Below are 16,182 nucleotides of genomic sequence, written 5' to 3'. Positions count from 1 at the left end.
GGGTGTTTAGTCCGGAGAAGAAGCGGGTGTGGAGAGTACGTCTTTACAGCATCAACAGGCATTTAAAAAAAATAAAAAATAAAAAAAGGACAGTTCTTTTTTCTTCGTCGTTTTGTTTTGTTTTGTTTTTTTTAGCTCAGTAACGCCTATAATAAAAGGTCCGGAAACTGCTTCTTATATTTATATCAATGCTTTCATTGTCTGTATTCTTTTTGTTCGTGCGGCTCTATTGCGCAATAACCGTGACAGCAACAATTGCCGCAGCGACAGCAGTAGGGGATGCTCGTTCGAGCAGCAAATGTACCAGTCGCCCATTTTTCTATGCGTCGGATTGTCTTGAAATGAACGAGTGTGCATGGTGTTGTGAACGGCCTATAGGCCAGCAGTGTTTTGATAAATTTGACAATAATTCCGTGGAACCGCCTTGCAGTGACTATGCCATTGTAACAAATCGCGATACAACATGTGGACAGCTTTGCTCTGTGAAATATGATGACTGTGAAAGCTGTGAAATGAGAAATTGGTGTTACTTTTGCATTTCCACTTCCACGTGCCAGCCTCCATATGCGTCTTGCAGAAATGGTGAAGTCATTCAATCTTGTAAGATGCGTGAAAAGGAGGATGGGGGTAGCAATTATTACTTTACAGTAACCATTGGGGTAGGAGGCGCACTTATGGTATTTGCACTTATTGCAGCTTTGATTTTGTTGTCCCTACAATTACGCCGGCGGGAACAGGATGAGCAACAAAATTTTGTCGAGGAAGGAACACCTTTTCTTCGAGATACCACCACTGTCGAGGAGAATACTAATGTCCAACCTGTTACAACGACGGCAACAGCTCCTACTACTGTTATAACTGCCTCTGGCATCATGCCCAGCAACATCACTACTACCAATAATGATAATAATGAAAATGACAACAGCACCAACGAGTATAATATTCATGACACTGAAAATAGTGATAGGGATAGTCATGATTTGGCGACAAATGCGCCTGCCGCGGTGGCATCGGGCGAGGAGCCCCCTGCAGCACGTGATTTTAGGGAGGAAGAGGGGGCAGAAGTGCGTCTGCCAACACCCCGGTCAGCGAAGTTCAGTACGGGGGAGGATGATTCTGTCTGTTTTCTGTGCCTTGATGCCAGTCCTTCCGTGACGTTTCTTCCATGCTATCATACCTGCTGCTGCGAAACATGCAGCAACAAACTACGCCCAACACGCGGCGATGTGTTGACGTGCCCTTTTTGTCGAACCAAGATAGTGGCGATGGTCAGCCTTCATAGTGTCTTGGCGCAGGCAGGTTTATCGTGATAAATTTTTCCCTCGCCGCCAATCGCATAATAAAAGAAGAAGAAGAAAAGGTGTATGTGTGTGCTTTGCTTTTTTTTTTTTTTTTTTTTTTAGACGGAATTGACGCTTTGGTTGTATAGTTGTTGTAGTGACCACCTTTTTGTGCTTGTGTGTATACATGCGAGAGTGAGAGTGAACGGAAAGGAGTGAAACACCATTTACAATAACCAGTATGTATATATAAATATATATATATATATACTGCTTTTTTTTTTTTTTTTTTGTATACATCTCTTGTTTAGGAGACAATTATTGTCCCATTCGGCGTTTAGAAGACCGTATTTACTATATCTCTATGTGTACTCTCTCAATGTGTGTTTTTGTGTTTTTTATTTTTGTGTGTGAGTGTGAGTGTGTGTGTGTGTGTGATTTGGATTATTTTTCTTTGAGAAGGCGTCACTGTATATACATATATATATATATACATATATATATATATATGTATATGTATTTAATGCATATGTTTTGTTTTTTTGTGTGTGTGTTCACAATCCTCCTCTTGTATTGTGCCTCGTTTCCCATTTGTGTTTTTTTTTAATTTATTTTATTTGTCAAGTAGGGGATTTTGTTAGTTGCAGATGATCTCAACGCGGTACAAAGTGATTGAGAAGCCGGGCGGCCTTGGCGAAGTCGTGCAAGTTGCAGTAAAGGAAATTGGCGTGAATACGGGAGAAAACACGCCCGCGCTGTTCGTATCCCCCTTGCAGACGTTTACGACGACAATGGGCGTTAATTCACGGTCTCAGAAGGAAACTACGACATGTGCCGCGTGTGCACGCAGACAGAAGCGTATGTTTCAACTGGAGATGCAGTTGCAGCAGTTAGAGACGCAGTTGCATGTTAACAACATACTGAACGCGTTAATGAATAGCATGGAGGTGCAAGGGACCGCGGCTGGAGAAGGTGCCGGTGGTGATTACACCAGTAGGCCCCATGGGGCACGCCGACGTTTGCAGCGCCAATCTTCGCCGTTAAATCAGGAAAAGGAAGACGAGGAACCGAATGAGACGCTGTTAGAGATGATGCGGGAGGAGCTTAAGCGCCAGGATCTGCTTCATGCCTTGATGGACCTTATGGAGCGCCCCACATATGCAGAGAGGCAGGAGATCAAGAAGTTTGTGCCAAAAAATGTGAAGGCTCTCTTATTTACTCCTTCAAAAAATGTTTTTTCGATTCCCACACCAGAAAAATCGATGTAAAAAGAAAAAGAGAGAGGGAGAGGAGGATGTCGGGGAAATTTGAAATGGACCAAACAGCGGCTGCTTGACCCTTTGACTGACGGCTTGTGTTCAGGCGTCTGTCCGGCATTTCTTTCTGTTTTGTAGTGTTTATGTGTGTGGGTGGGTGTGTGTTTGCTTACTGAGTCGTTTCTGATGCTTTTGATTTGGTGTACAAGTTTTATTCTTTCATCCCTGCACTTTTCCATATATATATATATGCATGTATGTAAATTCACTTTTTTTTTTTTTTTTTTTTTGCTCTACTCGAAAGGTGCCCATTTTTTGCTTTATTTGTTTCTGCGCCCATCGCCAAAGTCAAAGAAAAAAGAGGGTCAATTATTACATTATGATGGCCAACATGATGACTCGGCTGGATGCCAGTGTATTCCCGCCAAGGAAGCCCGGGCAAACAGACGGTGATCTTCGAAAAGAACTCAATGAACGCAAAGCACCACGTGATTCGACGATTCTTACCCGAACCGAGTTGGACATTGTGCGTAGTATGATCGCGGGGAAGAATGTCATGACGTTTCCCCTCCAAAGCACTGTGCGAACCCGCACCGCTGCCGCCAATGAGCGAAAGCAGCGCATGCAGGAATACGATGCCCTACATCGTCTGCATGGTGACAATGACAAGACGCTTGAAGACATTGAGGAGGAGCAGCAGAAGCGACTTCACTTGGAGCGGGCCAAGAACCTCATTGACGAGCAGTTTGAAGAGGTGAGAGCCATGAATCAAATTGTAATGGAGGCAAAGTGTGTTGCCATCCGCAATGCACAGCTGATGGAGAAGAAGCGCTGCAAAGAGGAGGAAAGGGCGCAGGAGGAGGAGCTGGACCAGATGATGTTGTTTGAGTCCAAGAAGGCACAGCAGCTGTACGAGGAACGTGAGCGACAACAGATAGAAGGTCGCAAGAAGAACTTGGCGGTCATTAAGGCGCAGCTGGACGAGCGGGAGGTTGACCGAATTCGAAAGCTCGAGGCCCACCAACAGGAACAGGAGGCGATGACGCGCCATATTGAACGTCTGCGGGAGGAAGAAGCGGCGGAGAAATTACGCCGACAGGAAGCCGCACGTCGTCTGATGGAGGACGCCGCACTTGCCAACGCGGAGCAGATCAAACTGAAGAAGCGGCAGCAGGAACTGGAATTGGAAGAAGACAAGCGTGTAGCGCAATACATCAAAGAGAAGGAGGAGCGTGAACGTCGCTTCGCGGAGGAGCAGCAGCGTATACGGGAAGAAAAGGAGCGGGAAGTTGCCAGACTTCGGGCGCAGCAACAGCGGGTGCAGGACAAACAGGCCGAGCTTGACGAAGTTCGAGCCAAACGTATACAAGAGACACACGCGCGGGAGATGCGACGTAAAGAAAAGGAGCGAAAGGAACACGAACGAGCCGTCTTGCAGGATTTGGCCCGTGTCCGCGAACAACAGATGGAGGAGCGCAAACGCATCAAGGAGGAACAACGGCAGCAAGAGATAGAGGAACTTGAGCACATCGTCGCTGTACAAAAACTTGCGCTTGAGCAGGAGCGTGAGCGCAAGGCGCGCGCACGTCAGCAACATGAAGAGAATTCTTTGGCGGTGCTTAAGCAGATCATGGAGGTGGAAGAGCGTCGTCGCCGCGAGCGCCAAGAGTACGTTGCGGAGGGAAATCATGTCATGATGCTGATGCGGGATCGTGAGGCGGCGATTGAGGCCATTCGTCAGCGAAAGCTTGCGGAGTTAGGGGAACTCGGCGTGCCCGAAGAGTACTGCCAGGCGCTAATGAAGAAAATCAAAGTGCGGGGTGCAGTATGACCCAACTCCCCCTTCGCCTCCTTCCCGGTCCCCTAGCGACAAGGGCAGATAATACCGCCACCGCCCATATGGCCACGATGAACAGAATCCTTTTATGTTTTTGTGCGCTGGGGGAAGAGAAAGTATTATTGCGGTTGGTTTCTCCCCTTGACGGTTTTCTCATTTTCTCTTCTTCTTTTTCTTCTTTACCATTTCTCTTTACCCAATTGTTTTTGGTATTTGCGAGCGTGTGAGAGGAAGCGGGGGGAAGAGGGGGAGGGGAGTGAGGTGCTTGCGGGAAGGTTGTTGATGCGCGTTGTTTCATCCCCAGAACTGCGGCAAGCGGAGCTGATGTATGATAGATGGATGTATGTTATCCCGCCTGACCGATTTTCTATTTATTTTTTTTTTCTTTTTTTTTTTTTTCTTTTTTTACCTTTGTGTGTGAATGTGCATCTGCTTATTTTATTTCTCTGTTGCTGTTTTGTGTACATTTGATTGACGAGGTGAAAAATTCTGCGAATGAACCCCGTGCACTCCTTCCGATGTCTTCTTTCCTTCTTTTTATTGCAGCGGAAACAGCAGCAGAGGCGTGCGCTCAACCGGGGGCGGGTGTAGAGGAGAGGCTGAACGGAGGAAGACTGGGAGCGAAAAGAGAAGGACGGAGCACGCGCCCCGCAGGCGAGGGGAAAACACACGAGTGAAGAAGAAGAAAAACAAAGAAGGACGAAAAAGCAAAAAACAAAAACAAAAAGGGGGGGAAAAAACAAAAGGATGGGCAACAGGCAGACGGTGCAGCCGCTGATTGGGGGGCCGAGAACCTTCTACCTTGTCTCGGGCGGGCCGAGAATCCGATACGTTGGCCACCCGTCCAGTGCCGGTCCGCTCATCTTCCACATTGAAACGGATCTCATGGACGACAATGAGGCTGTGGACCGTGCGGAGACGATTCAGCTGCCAGTGGCTGTTCCGTCAAGGCAGAAATTTAGACTGGTGCAATTGGACTCGAAGAATAGGGAATCTGGTTTTCTGCTCTCTTTTTCGATTGCCATGTCGGAGCCGGGGCAGACGCTTCGGGTACTCGCAGGCGTGGACATTGAATATCGCGCCGGGGAAGGGGTGCAGTTGATGCAGTCGGAGAAGAGTCAAAACCCCTTTTGTTTATTGGAGTTTGTCTCACCGGAAGAATTCCGGGAGGAAATTGAAGTTAGCGAGGTGCTGCATCCTGAAAAGCTTAACAAGGCCATCTTTAGGTATTCTGAAAACGGGGCAAGGCGCCTGACGTACGCACCGATTGCCATTGAACTTGTGTATGAGGCGCCCACCGACAGAACCCCATCTAAAAGCCCAGATTGCATTAGCCCGCCCTCTGTCAAATCTGCCTTCGCGTCCAGACAGGAGTGCGAGAACAGCATGAGCCACAACAGCCATGCTTCTTTCGCGGCGACGTTGCTTCCACAGAGCGAGCGAATGGTACAGTACACCTTTCTGGATATTCCCGAAGGTGCTCTGGGGCGTACAAAGGTGTCGTTGTTGCCAAAAAGCGAACCACAGGAAGGAGCAGCGCGGATTGTGTATGAAGCAAAGATTCTGCGGCAGCTTTTGCAACACGGTACACAGGTGTATGAGTTGGACGATGTGTTTGACCTTGGTGGTGATGGGAGTGACAATAACCTTGACGGCAACGATGAAGAAGAGGAAGAAATAGATCTTTGCGTCATTTGCTTATTGAACCCAAAAGACACAACTCTTCTTCCGTGTCGTCATATGTGCCTCTGTTACGAGTGCGCTAGCATTTTGCGATTTCAGCAAAACAACCGGTGCCCTGTTTGTCGCTCCAACATTGACCGTGTCATGACACTCTGAGGGGTTGTATTTATACCGTTGCAAGGACGGCGCAGTGCCGAGGATGACATGGACAATGACGGTGGAAGTCTCATCTGCTCAGAGAAGGAAGGAGAGAACGAGAGAGAGACAGGAAGAAACACACATACGCATACCATTTATGTATGTGCGTGGTTGGAGAATATGTTGTTGTTTTCTTGCTGTTTTTTGTTTGCTTTTTGTTTTGTTTTGTTTTGTTTTTGTCTTTGCTTCTTTTGTCTGTGTCTTCTTTTTGCTTCTTTGTGTTTTTTTTTTTTTGGTTTTATTTATTTTTGAAAAGTATTTCTTTTAGCGTTTTTTGTTGTTGTTGTTGTTGTTTGTTTGTTTGTTTGTTTGTAGTGGAAGTTTCCGCCCATTCAACTTTGATGGGCACTTTCATGAGTCCGTTTCTTTTCCCTCTCTCTCTCTCTCTCTGTATATATGTATGTGTATATGTGTTTGCATGTGTTTCTGCTGGGTTTTTTTTTTTTGCCTTTTTCCCTTTGCGAAGAGCATCGTCTCGTCGCGGCGTCGCTTCCCCGTTGCGTCTCCTGCTGCAGTTGTGGGAGCAGAAATGCGCTGTGACTCTCCCGACCTCCTCCTTCTTCTTTCCCTCCTCCCTGTTTCTCTCCCGCAGGAAGTAGTAGTCATGCCACACACAACGTCCACGGCGGCGCGAAGAGAAGAGGAGGCTGCAGGAGAAAAGAGGGACGTAAGCAGCAGGTCTGGCAGTGAAAGCGGCAGCAAAAACAACACAAACGACAACGATGTCGCCGTGGAGGCACGACGACCGTCACGACGTGCACTGCACCGGCATGCCGTGAAGAAGTTTAATGAACGGCGTAAAAATGAAGAGCGAAGGCGTCTGGCGGACGAGCGCGATGGGAAACTGTTGGACCGCAACAATGCGGCTGAAAGTGTGGCTGGTGGTATTGAAGGAACTCCCGTCTCTCATACCGACGGGGGCGGGGAACCGCAGGCAACGCAATTGCGTCGTGTGAATCCCCTGGAAAAATCAATTCTGATAAATAAGTGGGAATTTGAGTTTTTTTTTCGGACAATACCGTCTGAATTATTGCAGACGCCTGCGGAATCGAAGGGTCCAGAAACCGCCGTGATTCCACCTTCCTCCTCGTCGCTTTACAATGAGCAGGAGCAATCGCTTGTTGTGCTGAATGATGATAGGCATCGAAATTCGGGCGGATCCATTTCTCTGAAGACTCTTATGCAGAGTAGTATCACAAAGAGCATTCATGTAAGGCGTGTGGAAGGGGTCCCACCGCTTCCCATGAAGACGCCGATGCAGCCTGGAACAGACTTGGATCAACCAACCCGGAACTACCTGTTACCGGACACAACGTATAATGTTCATCAACACGCCCCGGGGTTCGAGCGCGATCAGAATGCAGCGAAGAGGTCGCTACTTGCCTGCGCCGTGCAGGAGTGGCGTGGTGGGGAAGAAAACGTTTTGCTGCTTTCGACGGGTGAGGCGCTGAGAAGTGTGTTTGAGTCCACATACTGCGATGAGAAGCCTCTTGCTTTAGAAGTGAGGCGAATGGGGCCAACATTGTTGATTGACTCACATAGTGAGCGGGATTTTCGCACAAGGGTGCGTGACATGCGGGAGAAGGCGCTGTTGGGTAAAGCGCTCTACCGCATTCACAACGATGTCTTTTCTTGGAAAGAAAACGACGATGATAATTATGAGGGCGCAGGCGGTGGGGTTCTGTCACTGCCGACGCACCGCGTGGGGTCACTTGCCCTATCAAAGGAGATAAGAACACTGAGTCGATATTCACACATATTCTCATGGGAAATTGGTCTAATGGATGTGTTGGTTGGCATTGACACACCCATTGTAATCGACCGTAGGGACAACACGGAGTTTGTACTGAAGTTGGAGAACACCTCAGTCGTCATGACACCACAGGAGATCCAACGTGATGCATTGCGGTGTTGGTTCGATGCAACGCTTGCCAATGTGCCGCATGTTGGCATATATGTACACAATGATGGTATTATTCAGCGGTATGAAGTAAGAAAAGTGCAAGAATTGCTTGGAATTGTCGAGGGAAGTATGGCGACGGCAGCCATGAATTTTACAATGAATGTGCTTCAATGGTTGGTGAAGCAGTGTAAAAAGGATGGGACGACGTATGCGGTAATACGCAACTACGAGTCGGGATACTTGGAGATTTATGAATACTCAAGAGATGAGCGCCTTGAGAAGTTTCTCCCGGATGATGGGGCGTGCGGAAAAGGCAATTTTGTGGGGGCCAATGATGTGATAAACAATGGTAAGTTCAACCGCGGCCGTGAGAAGTCTGGTGTAGAGGAGATTACCGAGACGCAGCGGGCAGAGGAGGAGAAGAGCGCAGAGGAGAACGAGCGGCTTAACTGGGGGTTGGCGACCATGTGCTTTCGAATGGGTATGCATTTAAAGGACTCGGAACAGAAGGCATCGGATGCGGTTTCTTTGCTACTACGCAGCTTTGCCGTGTACTTTATGCAACGTGCAAAGATGGATGAAGCTTGCAGTCATGTGTGCGAAATTGCAAAGTGTCTGCCTGCTCTTATCGGTCGTCTGATCAAAAATCGAAAGGCGGCAATTGAGGAAGCAGGTGGCATCATACAGTTGCCGGAAATTTATCGAGAAGCCTTTTTGACATGTGGCCGCTTTGAAATGCGCCTTCAGGAAGCCGCATACGATGAGACGCTTAGTGTCGCCATACGCCGGGCCTTTTTGCGGTGTATTCTGCCATGTAGTGCCGCCTTATGTGTGTGCGTTGCCCGTACGATGGAAGAGTTTGCTGCAGAGCGGCGTGTGTACATGCAGTTGCGGGCGGAGAATAATCGAGGTAGTCATGTTCACATCCACAGTCTTATTGCGAAGGACCTTCTGCAGGTCGTCGTGGAGGGGCTGTTGCGCCTGGAGCAAATGAACCGAATTTTGAAAAGCGGTGCAGCACTCACAAAGGGCATGCCGTTGGGCACAAAAGTGGAGTCAATGGCATTGATGGATACAAAAACAGAAATACTTGACGTGACACCACTGGAAACCACGGTGTGGGAACTCTACACGGACGTTGTGCTCCTCGTCATGAGCGACCGGACACCGTTTACGGCGGATGTCCTGGTGGAACTGAGCCGCCGCATCAAAGCCCGCGAGCAACGACGTCGTTGTGGAGGCGGCAGTAAAGACTGTGATCATGAGGACAACCACAACAGCAGCGGCAGCGGCAGCACGGAGACGATTGTCGCAGGGGAGTCGACCCTGGCGTGGCTGTCGGCCCTTACGCCTGATGTCGTGTCGCTCTCCTTCACGGCGCTGCGGTTCCTCACAAGAGCGGGCCTTCAGTCCAAGCGGCTCCTATCGAAGACGGCGCAGGTGTACTACCACGTGGGGCACCATTACTTTTTGACCGACCGCTACACCAAGGCGCTCGAGTCCCTACACCGAGCTCAGTCACTCTTCAAGGCGATGCAGCAAGCTCCGGCAGACACAGTGTTTGGTGCGTGTTGCACCTCCTCCGCAACGGTGACACTACGAAACGTTCAGCAATCACTGGGTGAATTGTACATTCGCATGACACGCCTTAAAACCCGTCCTGTGCCAACCGAAATGAAACTGAGTTTGCAGCAGCCACTGCTGATGGGTGAAGTGCAGGAGTTATCACAGGAGGAGGAGAATTTTTTCCGCCACGCGGTTGATTCCTTTACGAGTTGCGAGGCAAAGGAACAGCTGGCGTCCGCCCTCAGAAAATACGCCTCGCGGCAAATTGGTCAAGTTGCCTTCAGTGGCCAACAAGCGGATGTCGCAAAGGGGCGTCATATCTTCTCCATGTTGCGGAAGGTTGGGGAGCTGACTTCCAATGACGTTGAAATTGACTGGGAGGTCCTGCGGCTGTTTACATGCGCAGCACATCACGCGGCCCTGCAACACCGAGCGGAGCTGATCTTGTCACAGTGGACAGCAGGTGGCGGAACACCCGAGGCGGGTGCTGTACGCATGCCACTGAAACTCATGTCCACCGTGCATCCTGTGGAGTGTGCATTGCAGATGGCTCTCGTGTCTCTCTCACTGTTGGAGGATAAAAAGAAGTTTAAGATGCACCAACTGATGGGTCTTTTGCGTGCAAGTGCCGCCCATATCATGGTTGCAATAAAAGATGCTCATGCGGCGAGCAAGACACCTGGTGCTCTGCTGGTTCGTGCCATGTCCACATGGAAAGCGCGCTGCACACATGAGTGGGTATGCCGCATTTCAATAATGATGAGCCTTCGCGCCATGCGAGTAATGGTGCGTCTGTTAACAGGCGATAAGGCATCGGAGGCGAAGCAGCTGCTTCGACGAGTAATAGAAATGGAGGAAAAACATTCTGAGATTTTAAATAAATCGGAAATTTGCACGGGAAAATGTCAATTTTGGCGACTCTCTGAAACCCTTATGGAGTCTTTGCAGGATGTTGCCAAGTGGTGACAGGATGACTCTTTTGTTTTTACGTATATTTTAATTCCTTTTATATACCTATATATCTACGTTTACACATAAGTTATCTATATATCTATCAATCAATCAATATATATATATATGCATACCGAAAGATCTTTGTGGATTTTTTTGCTATTGACTTGAATAAATTTATCCCTCTTATGTGTTTGTGGGTGTCTGTGTGTGTGTGTGTGTGTAACCGCTTTTTACTTCCACCCCTCTTCTCTCAGAGATTATCGTGTGGACGTCGTGATGCATACTGTTGCATCGAAAGGAATTTTAATGGGAGGCGGAGAAATAATAAAAGGAAATATGTTTTGTTCTTCTTTTACTCCCCGCATATTTTTGTTGCAATGTCATTGCTCCGCGCTTTTTTTTTTTTTTTTTTTTTTTTGCTTTGACTTTTTTCGTGTTAAAACCAACAACAACAACGACAACAACGTGCCTTTGCCCGCCAACAACACCAGCCACAACCGAACAGGTAAAATTAGCGAAGGTGGGTAGGTTGAAGGGGGGCGGGAGATGCAACGTGCAGGCTGCGGCATTGTGCGGCCTGGAAGGGGCTGCCACACGACGCCGCTTTACTGCAGTCTGGCAACCATCTCGACCGGTGTCTTTGATCACTTACCGTTTCAGCACCGGCGTCAGCATGCCTTCAACACCCTTCCGTTGCATGACGCAAACCATTTTGGAGGCCGGACCGCGTACTTGCGTGAGATTGGCCCGGTGAACATCAAAAAGAGCGGACGACGGTTTAAGAAGGATCTGCGGACGGTCCAGTTTAACGTCGATATGTGGTGTGCGCAACAGACGTTGCGGAAGCGGTGGAAGCAGCGGGATTGGGAGGTGATCGAAGTGCCGTTCCGGCTGGCACCGGCGGAACAGCAGCGTGTCATACCGGAGATGTACACTGACGTGCCGCCGATGACAGACCCCGAGCGTCATGACTTTAGCAACATACGAAACAAAGTCTACGACCGTGAAGAGTTGCAAAGCGTACTTTTTGGAGCGTCCGGGCCGCTGCCGTACCCTCCACTGCAGCGTATCGATCGGCAGGCCATGACGTTGGACAAGTTCCTGTAGAGGCGTCAAGAAGAAAAAGAGGAAGTGGAGGGGGCACTTATGGGCCACGCAACATTTCTCAAAGGATGAAAAAAAAAAAAATTAATAATAAATAAATAAGTTGGGCGACGTCGTTGACTCCCTTTTCTTTTCTTTTTTATTGCTTTTTTTTTTTGCTTGTTATTTTGTATGCGTCCTTTTTTTTTTTTTTTTTTTTTTTTTTCGTTGTTGTTGTTGTTGTTTTCTCTTGACGCGTGTTTTGGTGCATTTTCGTGTGCATTGCATTTGTGCGGATCCGCACGGAAGAAACACACAGATTTAAAGAAGCAAAAAAAAAAAAAATTTTATTATTATTATTTTTTTTTTTTTTTTTTAGGAGTTGTTTGTCTATTTTCTCTGTGCGTGCCAGCCGGACAACGTGAAAAGTCGCCTGAAGGATAACAGCCAACGACCCAACAAACAAAAACAACAACAACAACAACCAAAAAAGAAGGAAGGGAAAAGGGATACAAGAGCAGAGCAAAAGGAAGGAAGGAAGGAAGGAAGAACAAAATTAAAGAGGGAACACACCCCTCCACGCAAGGACGTTTAAACAAAAGGTGATTAGTCACACCCCGATGGACACGACATATAGCAGTAACGCAGATCGCCTGGAATACTTGTACCTGAACTTAGTGGGCCAAGTGGTTCAGGTTCGTCTGGTAGACGGTTCGTCTTTGGAGGGCATTTTTGTCTCACGCACAGATGTCGACGCGGACACGGAGGCGGGTATTCTTCTCTGCTGCACTCGCTGTCTCCCCTCTTTGAAGCACAAGCCGCTGGACCCCTCATGCCTGGAGTTATTGGAAGACACAATTATTCCCTACCGGGACGTAGTGATGATGGAGGTGCAAAACGCAAAGATCCGAACAGAGGCGCCTGGCAGAACGGACACCGTTCGCAGTGATTACTCCATGAACAAAATTGACTGGGCGGATGAGGGTGCGAATGAGCTTCTGGACAGTGAGCAACATCAAACCGGTGCGTGGGATCAGTTTGAGGCAAACGAGAAGAACTTTGGGGTAAAGACGACATACAAGGAAGAGCTCTACACTACCCGGCTGGATCACAGTAAGATCACGGAGGAACAGAGGGCACATGCCGATCGTGTGGCTCGTGAAATTGAGGTGTCCGCAACGCGTGGTATTGCCCACCGAATGGAGCGTGAGGAATTCTTGAAGGATGATGGAGGCATGGATGAGGGCACGCTTTACTCCGATGTGCAGCGTCCGCAGGAAAAGAAGAAGACATACGTGCCCCCTCCCGTTGCCGCCGCACGTAAGGCGGCTGGGGAAATGCAAACGGCCGCCCCTGCCGCGGCTCCCGTGGCAACACCTGCCGCTGCCACTGCCGCAGCTGCAGCAATGGCGGTAGATGATAACACGATGCGTCACCGAAGGATGGAAGAGGAGAAAATTCCCATGCCACACGATAATCACCTACGATCCCCGGGATTTAACCCCGCGGCGGTACCTTACACACCCATGAAGACCGGAGCCGCCTCGGCACCCGTGCTTGATTTCATGACGTTATTGGCCGATACGATAATGAGCAACGAGCAGTGCTATGAGTCCCTCCCCAACTGGCCCGGTACGTGCATGTACTACGACCAAGACGATTCATCCTATTCGCAGCAAAACTACGAGAATGCCGTCGTTCCACCGAGTATGGGGGCGGCACCGCAGATGTACGTGACTCCACAACAGGGTTTACCAAGTCATCATAGAGCATATCAAGGTGGTGGGGGAAGAATGAACCCGAACCAGCAGGTGCCAATGCACCACATGCATGCCCAGTCATTTCACCAGCAGCATCAACATCAGCAACATCAGCACCAACAACAACAACCGCAGCAGCAGCCATTCCATGTTTATGGCAATTACATGCCGCAGCATCAACACAATGCGCCGATGCAAGAATACCCACCAAATAAGGGAGCCCCACCGGGTCCTATGCGTAACAACATGCGGCAGCCAAAGAGCAGCAGCGCCTCCCGTGTAGAACCACAGCAACCGGTTACCGCCAACACTTCTGTTGCCCCTCCACCCGTGCCAACGGTGGATAGCGCACCAACCCCCACGCCAGAGGTGAAGCACGCACCGAAGCTACAGCGTGGTCGAGGTGGGACAGCACCACAACGTGGCGGTGACGGTGACGGTGCGGGGGACGCGGCAGGCGGTAACCCCGGTGCTGCGAATCCTCCCGCTGGCCCAAAAAAGCGAAGTGGAAAGTAGCGAGACTGAATGTCAAGTAGGGGAAATATGGGAACGAAACAAAGGAAAAAAAAAAAAAAAAAGAAAGAGGGGTGGTGTGTGTGTGTGTGTGTTTGTGTGTTAAAAGCCAAAAAAATAAAGAGAAGAAACTTAAAACAAAAAAAAAAAGCAAAAAAAAAAAAATGAGCAATAAAAGAGGGGGAAAGAAGGAAAGAAAATGCCGATAAGGCACCTGAGGAAGAAAAGAGAGAGAGAAGGGTGTACACCCAAGCTGTTTTAGAGGACAGACCCAACAAAAGAGGAGGGATGGGAGAAGGAAGACACGAAGAATGGAAACGACGATAATCCACGGAGGAGGATGTACCGGCGTGGGGTGGACGCAAACCACAACACGATGTTATTGCATATGCGTGCACGAGACTGGAAGCGGGACCAAAAGAAAAAAAAAAAAAAAAGAAGGGGCGGGGCGGAAGGGAGGGAAGGAGGGAGGAAGCGACTGTAGCACCAGCAGACAGCGTCACCATCCGCAAGAACGTTGCATTTTCATATTTATTTATTTTTTTTTTGTCTACAGAAATACGAAAACACGTTCCCCTTCCCATTAACTTGGAGAACCGGTGGGAAAGATTGTTTCTCACAATAACGCAAGAAGAGGAAAAATAGGAGAGGGGAATGGGGGGAAGAGAGAGGGAGGGAGGGAAAGGCTGTAGTATATTAGATCCACATGTGTCATGTGTACGCGGGTTTGCGTGTGTATATAAAAATATATATTTATACATGCACCCGAAATTCTTTTATTTCTCTTTTCTTTAAGAGAAGAGTTATTTATGTTTTATTGAGACTCTGCGGCTATTAATTTAAAATGCGCACCATCGCCGTTTATTTTCTCTTTTTATATATTTATTTATTTATTTCCCGTTCATTACTTTCTCTTTCCAACCAACCAACCAACCAACCCCATATCCCTCTCCCAGCGGGTCCGTTACAAGAAGAAACCGCCGGTGACAAGAAGGAGACAGACAGACAGACAGACAGGCAGACAGACAGGCAGACAAACAGACAGACAGGCAGACAGACAGGCAGGCAGACAGGCAGGCAGACAGACACAGAGAGAGAGCTGGTTCTGTTCGGTTTTTGGTTTTTCTAAGCAATGCGTGAGCAGTGTAGGCCTCTTTTTCTTTTTTTTTTACGGGGGCAGTGGGATAGAAGCGAAGAAAAAGAAAGAAAGAAAAAAGGAGGGGTGAATGGAATGAGGAGGAGAAAAAAAAAAAAAGAGTAAAAGAAAGAAGGAAAGAGAGGAAGAGAGGAACAAAAATGATGGCCGAACAATACGTGCAACAAAAGCAACGCAAAGAGAAACACCATACATGCAAATATATACATTCAAATATAAATACATTCAAGTGCGTTGGCATGCGACCCCCATACACTGCAGGAGTTTGGAAAGAAGAAGGAAATAATAATAAAAAAAAACAGAAAGAAAGAGGAAGGAGGAGGAAGGAAAAGGAAAGAACACGAGAAAAGGAATAAATAAATGAGAAGGAAACACACACACACACGTTTTCCCGAGAAGTTTATTTTTATGGCAATTGTGGTGTTGCTTGAATGTTGTTGTTTTTTCTCTTCTGTTTTTTTTCGTTTTTTTCTCGCTCCTCCTCCTCCCTGTCGACGTGCACATTTCTTTTACGGAGGCGTGTGGGGGACCAAAAACACAAAAACAAAAAAAAGAGGATTTATTCTTTTGGCCTCTTTTTTTGTTTGTTTGTTTGTTTTTATAGAAGAAAAGAGGGAAGGAAACAAAACGGCAATGCCCGCAGCAGAAGAATTGGCAAAAAAGTTTTCTCTCTCTTTTCTTTTTTTTTTTTTTTTTTATATTACGAACCCAATTAGCAGCTTTTTTTTTTTTTTTTTCCTGTTTTTGTGTGCCCGAGTGGGAGGGAAAAAAGAAAAAAAAAAGATTTGGTTGATTTTACACCGCTGTCACTTCTCTCTTTCCCCCCGTTTCCCCCCGTTTCCCCCCGTTTCTCTCTTTCTTTCTAACGGCGTCGATTGCAATTCTGTTGGTTTTTTTTTTCCTGTTTTTTTAATTAATTAATTGATTGATTATTATTTCCGGCATGTCTTCTTAAATACGTGCCCTTTTTTTTTCTTTTTTTTTTTTTTCTTT

General features: G+C 47.9%; 7 protein-coding genes across 7 annotated transcripts, besides 37 other annotated features; all 7 read left to right on the top strand.

Moving 5' to 3' along the window:
• Positions 1 to 16,182: a sequence feature (heterozygous, Esmeraldo-like haplotype).
• Positions 61 to 87: a sequence feature (AT_rich).
• Positions 110 to 133: a microsatellite.
• Positions 189 to 1,310, top strand: Tc00.1047053511409.70 (hypothetical protein, conserved; the record flags this gene model as incomplete). The annotated part of the gene is made up of 1 exon (XM_803418.1): positions 189 to 1,310. The coding sequence occupies one exon, from the start codon at positions 189 to 191 to the stop codon at positions 1,308 to 1,310; it is 1,122 nt and encodes a 373-aa protein (XP_808511.1).
• Positions 897 to 980: a microsatellite.
• Positions 1,380 to 1,401: a microsatellite.
• Positions 1,521 to 1,550: a microsatellite.
• Positions 1,686 to 1,717: a microsatellite.
• Positions 1,752 to 1,800: a microsatellite.
• Positions 1,877 to 1,899: a sequence feature (AT_rich).
• Tc00.1047053511409.60 (hypothetical protein, conserved) lies at positions 1,928 to 2,548 on the top strand (the record flags this gene model as incomplete). The annotated part of the gene is made up of 1 exon (XM_803417.1): positions 1,928 to 2,548. One exon carries the CDS (start codon positions 1,928 to 1,930, stop codon positions 2,546 to 2,548), a length of 621 nt encoding a protein of 206 aa, XP_808510.1.
• Tc00.1047053511409.50 (hypothetical protein, conserved) lies at positions 2,790 to 4,367 on the top strand (the record flags this gene model as incomplete). The annotated part of the gene is made up of 1 exon (XM_803416.1): positions 2,790 to 4,367. One exon carries the CDS (start codon positions 2,790 to 2,792, stop codon positions 4,365 to 4,367), a length of 1,578 nt encoding a protein of 525 aa, XP_808509.1.
• Positions 2,806 to 2,826: a microsatellite.
• Positions 4,737 to 4,780: a microsatellite.
• Positions 5,049 to 5,121: a sequence feature (CT-rich).
• Positions 5,121 to 6,212, top strand: Tc00.1047053511409.40 (hypothetical protein, conserved; the record flags this gene model as incomplete). The annotated part of the gene is made up of 1 exon (XM_803415.1): positions 5,121 to 6,212. One exon carries the CDS (start codon positions 5,121 to 5,123, stop codon positions 6,210 to 6,212), a length of 1,092 nt encoding a protein of 363 aa, XP_808508.1.
• Positions 6,376 to 6,407: a sequence feature (A-rich).
• Positions 6,408 to 6,431: a microsatellite.
• Positions 6,432 to 6,542: a sequence feature (A-rich).
• Positions 6,544 to 6,567: a microsatellite.
• On the top strand, positions 6,655 to 10,689 carry Tc00.1047053511409.30 (hypothetical protein, conserved; the record flags this gene model as incomplete). The annotated part of the gene is made up of 1 exon (XM_803414.1): positions 6,655 to 10,689. One exon carries the CDS (start codon positions 6,655 to 6,657, stop codon positions 10,687 to 10,689), a length of 4,035 nt encoding a protein of 1,344 aa, XP_808507.1.
• Positions 10,731 to 10,807: a microsatellite.
• Positions 10,864 to 10,898: a microsatellite.
• Positions 11,072 to 11,095: a microsatellite.
• On the top strand, positions 11,224 to 11,784 carry Tc00.1047053511409.20 (hypothetical protein, conserved; the record flags this gene model as incomplete). The annotated part of the gene is made up of 1 exon (XM_803413.1): positions 11,224 to 11,784. The coding sequence occupies one exon, from the start codon at positions 11,224 to 11,226 to the stop codon at positions 11,782 to 11,784; it is 561 nt and encodes a 186-aa protein (XP_808506.1).
• Positions 11,853 to 11,883: a sequence feature (AT_rich).
• Positions 11,907 to 11,986: a sequence feature (A-rich).
• Positions 12,092 to 12,138: a sequence feature (AT_rich).
• Positions 12,222 to 12,245: a microsatellite.
• Positions 12,287 to 12,309: a microsatellite.
• Tc00.1047053511409.10 (hypothetical protein, conserved) lies at positions 12,381 to 14,036 on the top strand (the record flags this gene model as incomplete). Its single annotated transcript, XM_803412.1, has 1 exon — positions 12,381 to 14,036. One exon carries the CDS (start codon positions 12,381 to 12,383, stop codon positions 14,034 to 14,036), a length of 1,656 nt encoding a protein of 551 aa, XP_808505.1.
• Positions 13,608 to 13,662: a microsatellite.
• Positions 14,073 to 14,110: a sequence feature (T-rich).
• Positions 14,111 to 14,136: a microsatellite.
• Positions 14,137 to 14,198: a sequence feature (T-rich).
• Positions 14,561 to 14,581: a sequence feature (AT_rich).
• Positions 14,770 to 14,791: a sequence feature (AT_rich).
• Positions 14,905 to 14,929: a sequence feature (AT_rich).
• Positions 14,951 to 14,972: a microsatellite.
• Positions 15,029 to 15,121: a microsatellite.
• Positions 15,232 to 15,328: a sequence feature (CT-rich).
• Positions 15,459 to 15,561: a sequence feature (T-rich).
• Positions 15,853 to 15,886: a microsatellite.
• Positions 16,155 to 16,182: a microsatellite.

Source organism: Trypanosoma cruzi, genomic scaffold (genome assembly GCF_000209065.1).
Source record: "Trypanosoma cruzi strain CL Brener 1047053517115 genomic scaffold, whole genome shotgun sequence".
NCBI lineage: Eukaryota > Euglenozoa > Kinetoplastea > Trypanosomatida > Trypanosomatidae > Trypanosoma > Trypanosoma cruzi.
This window is presented reverse-complemented; position numbering and strand designations above follow the sequence as displayed.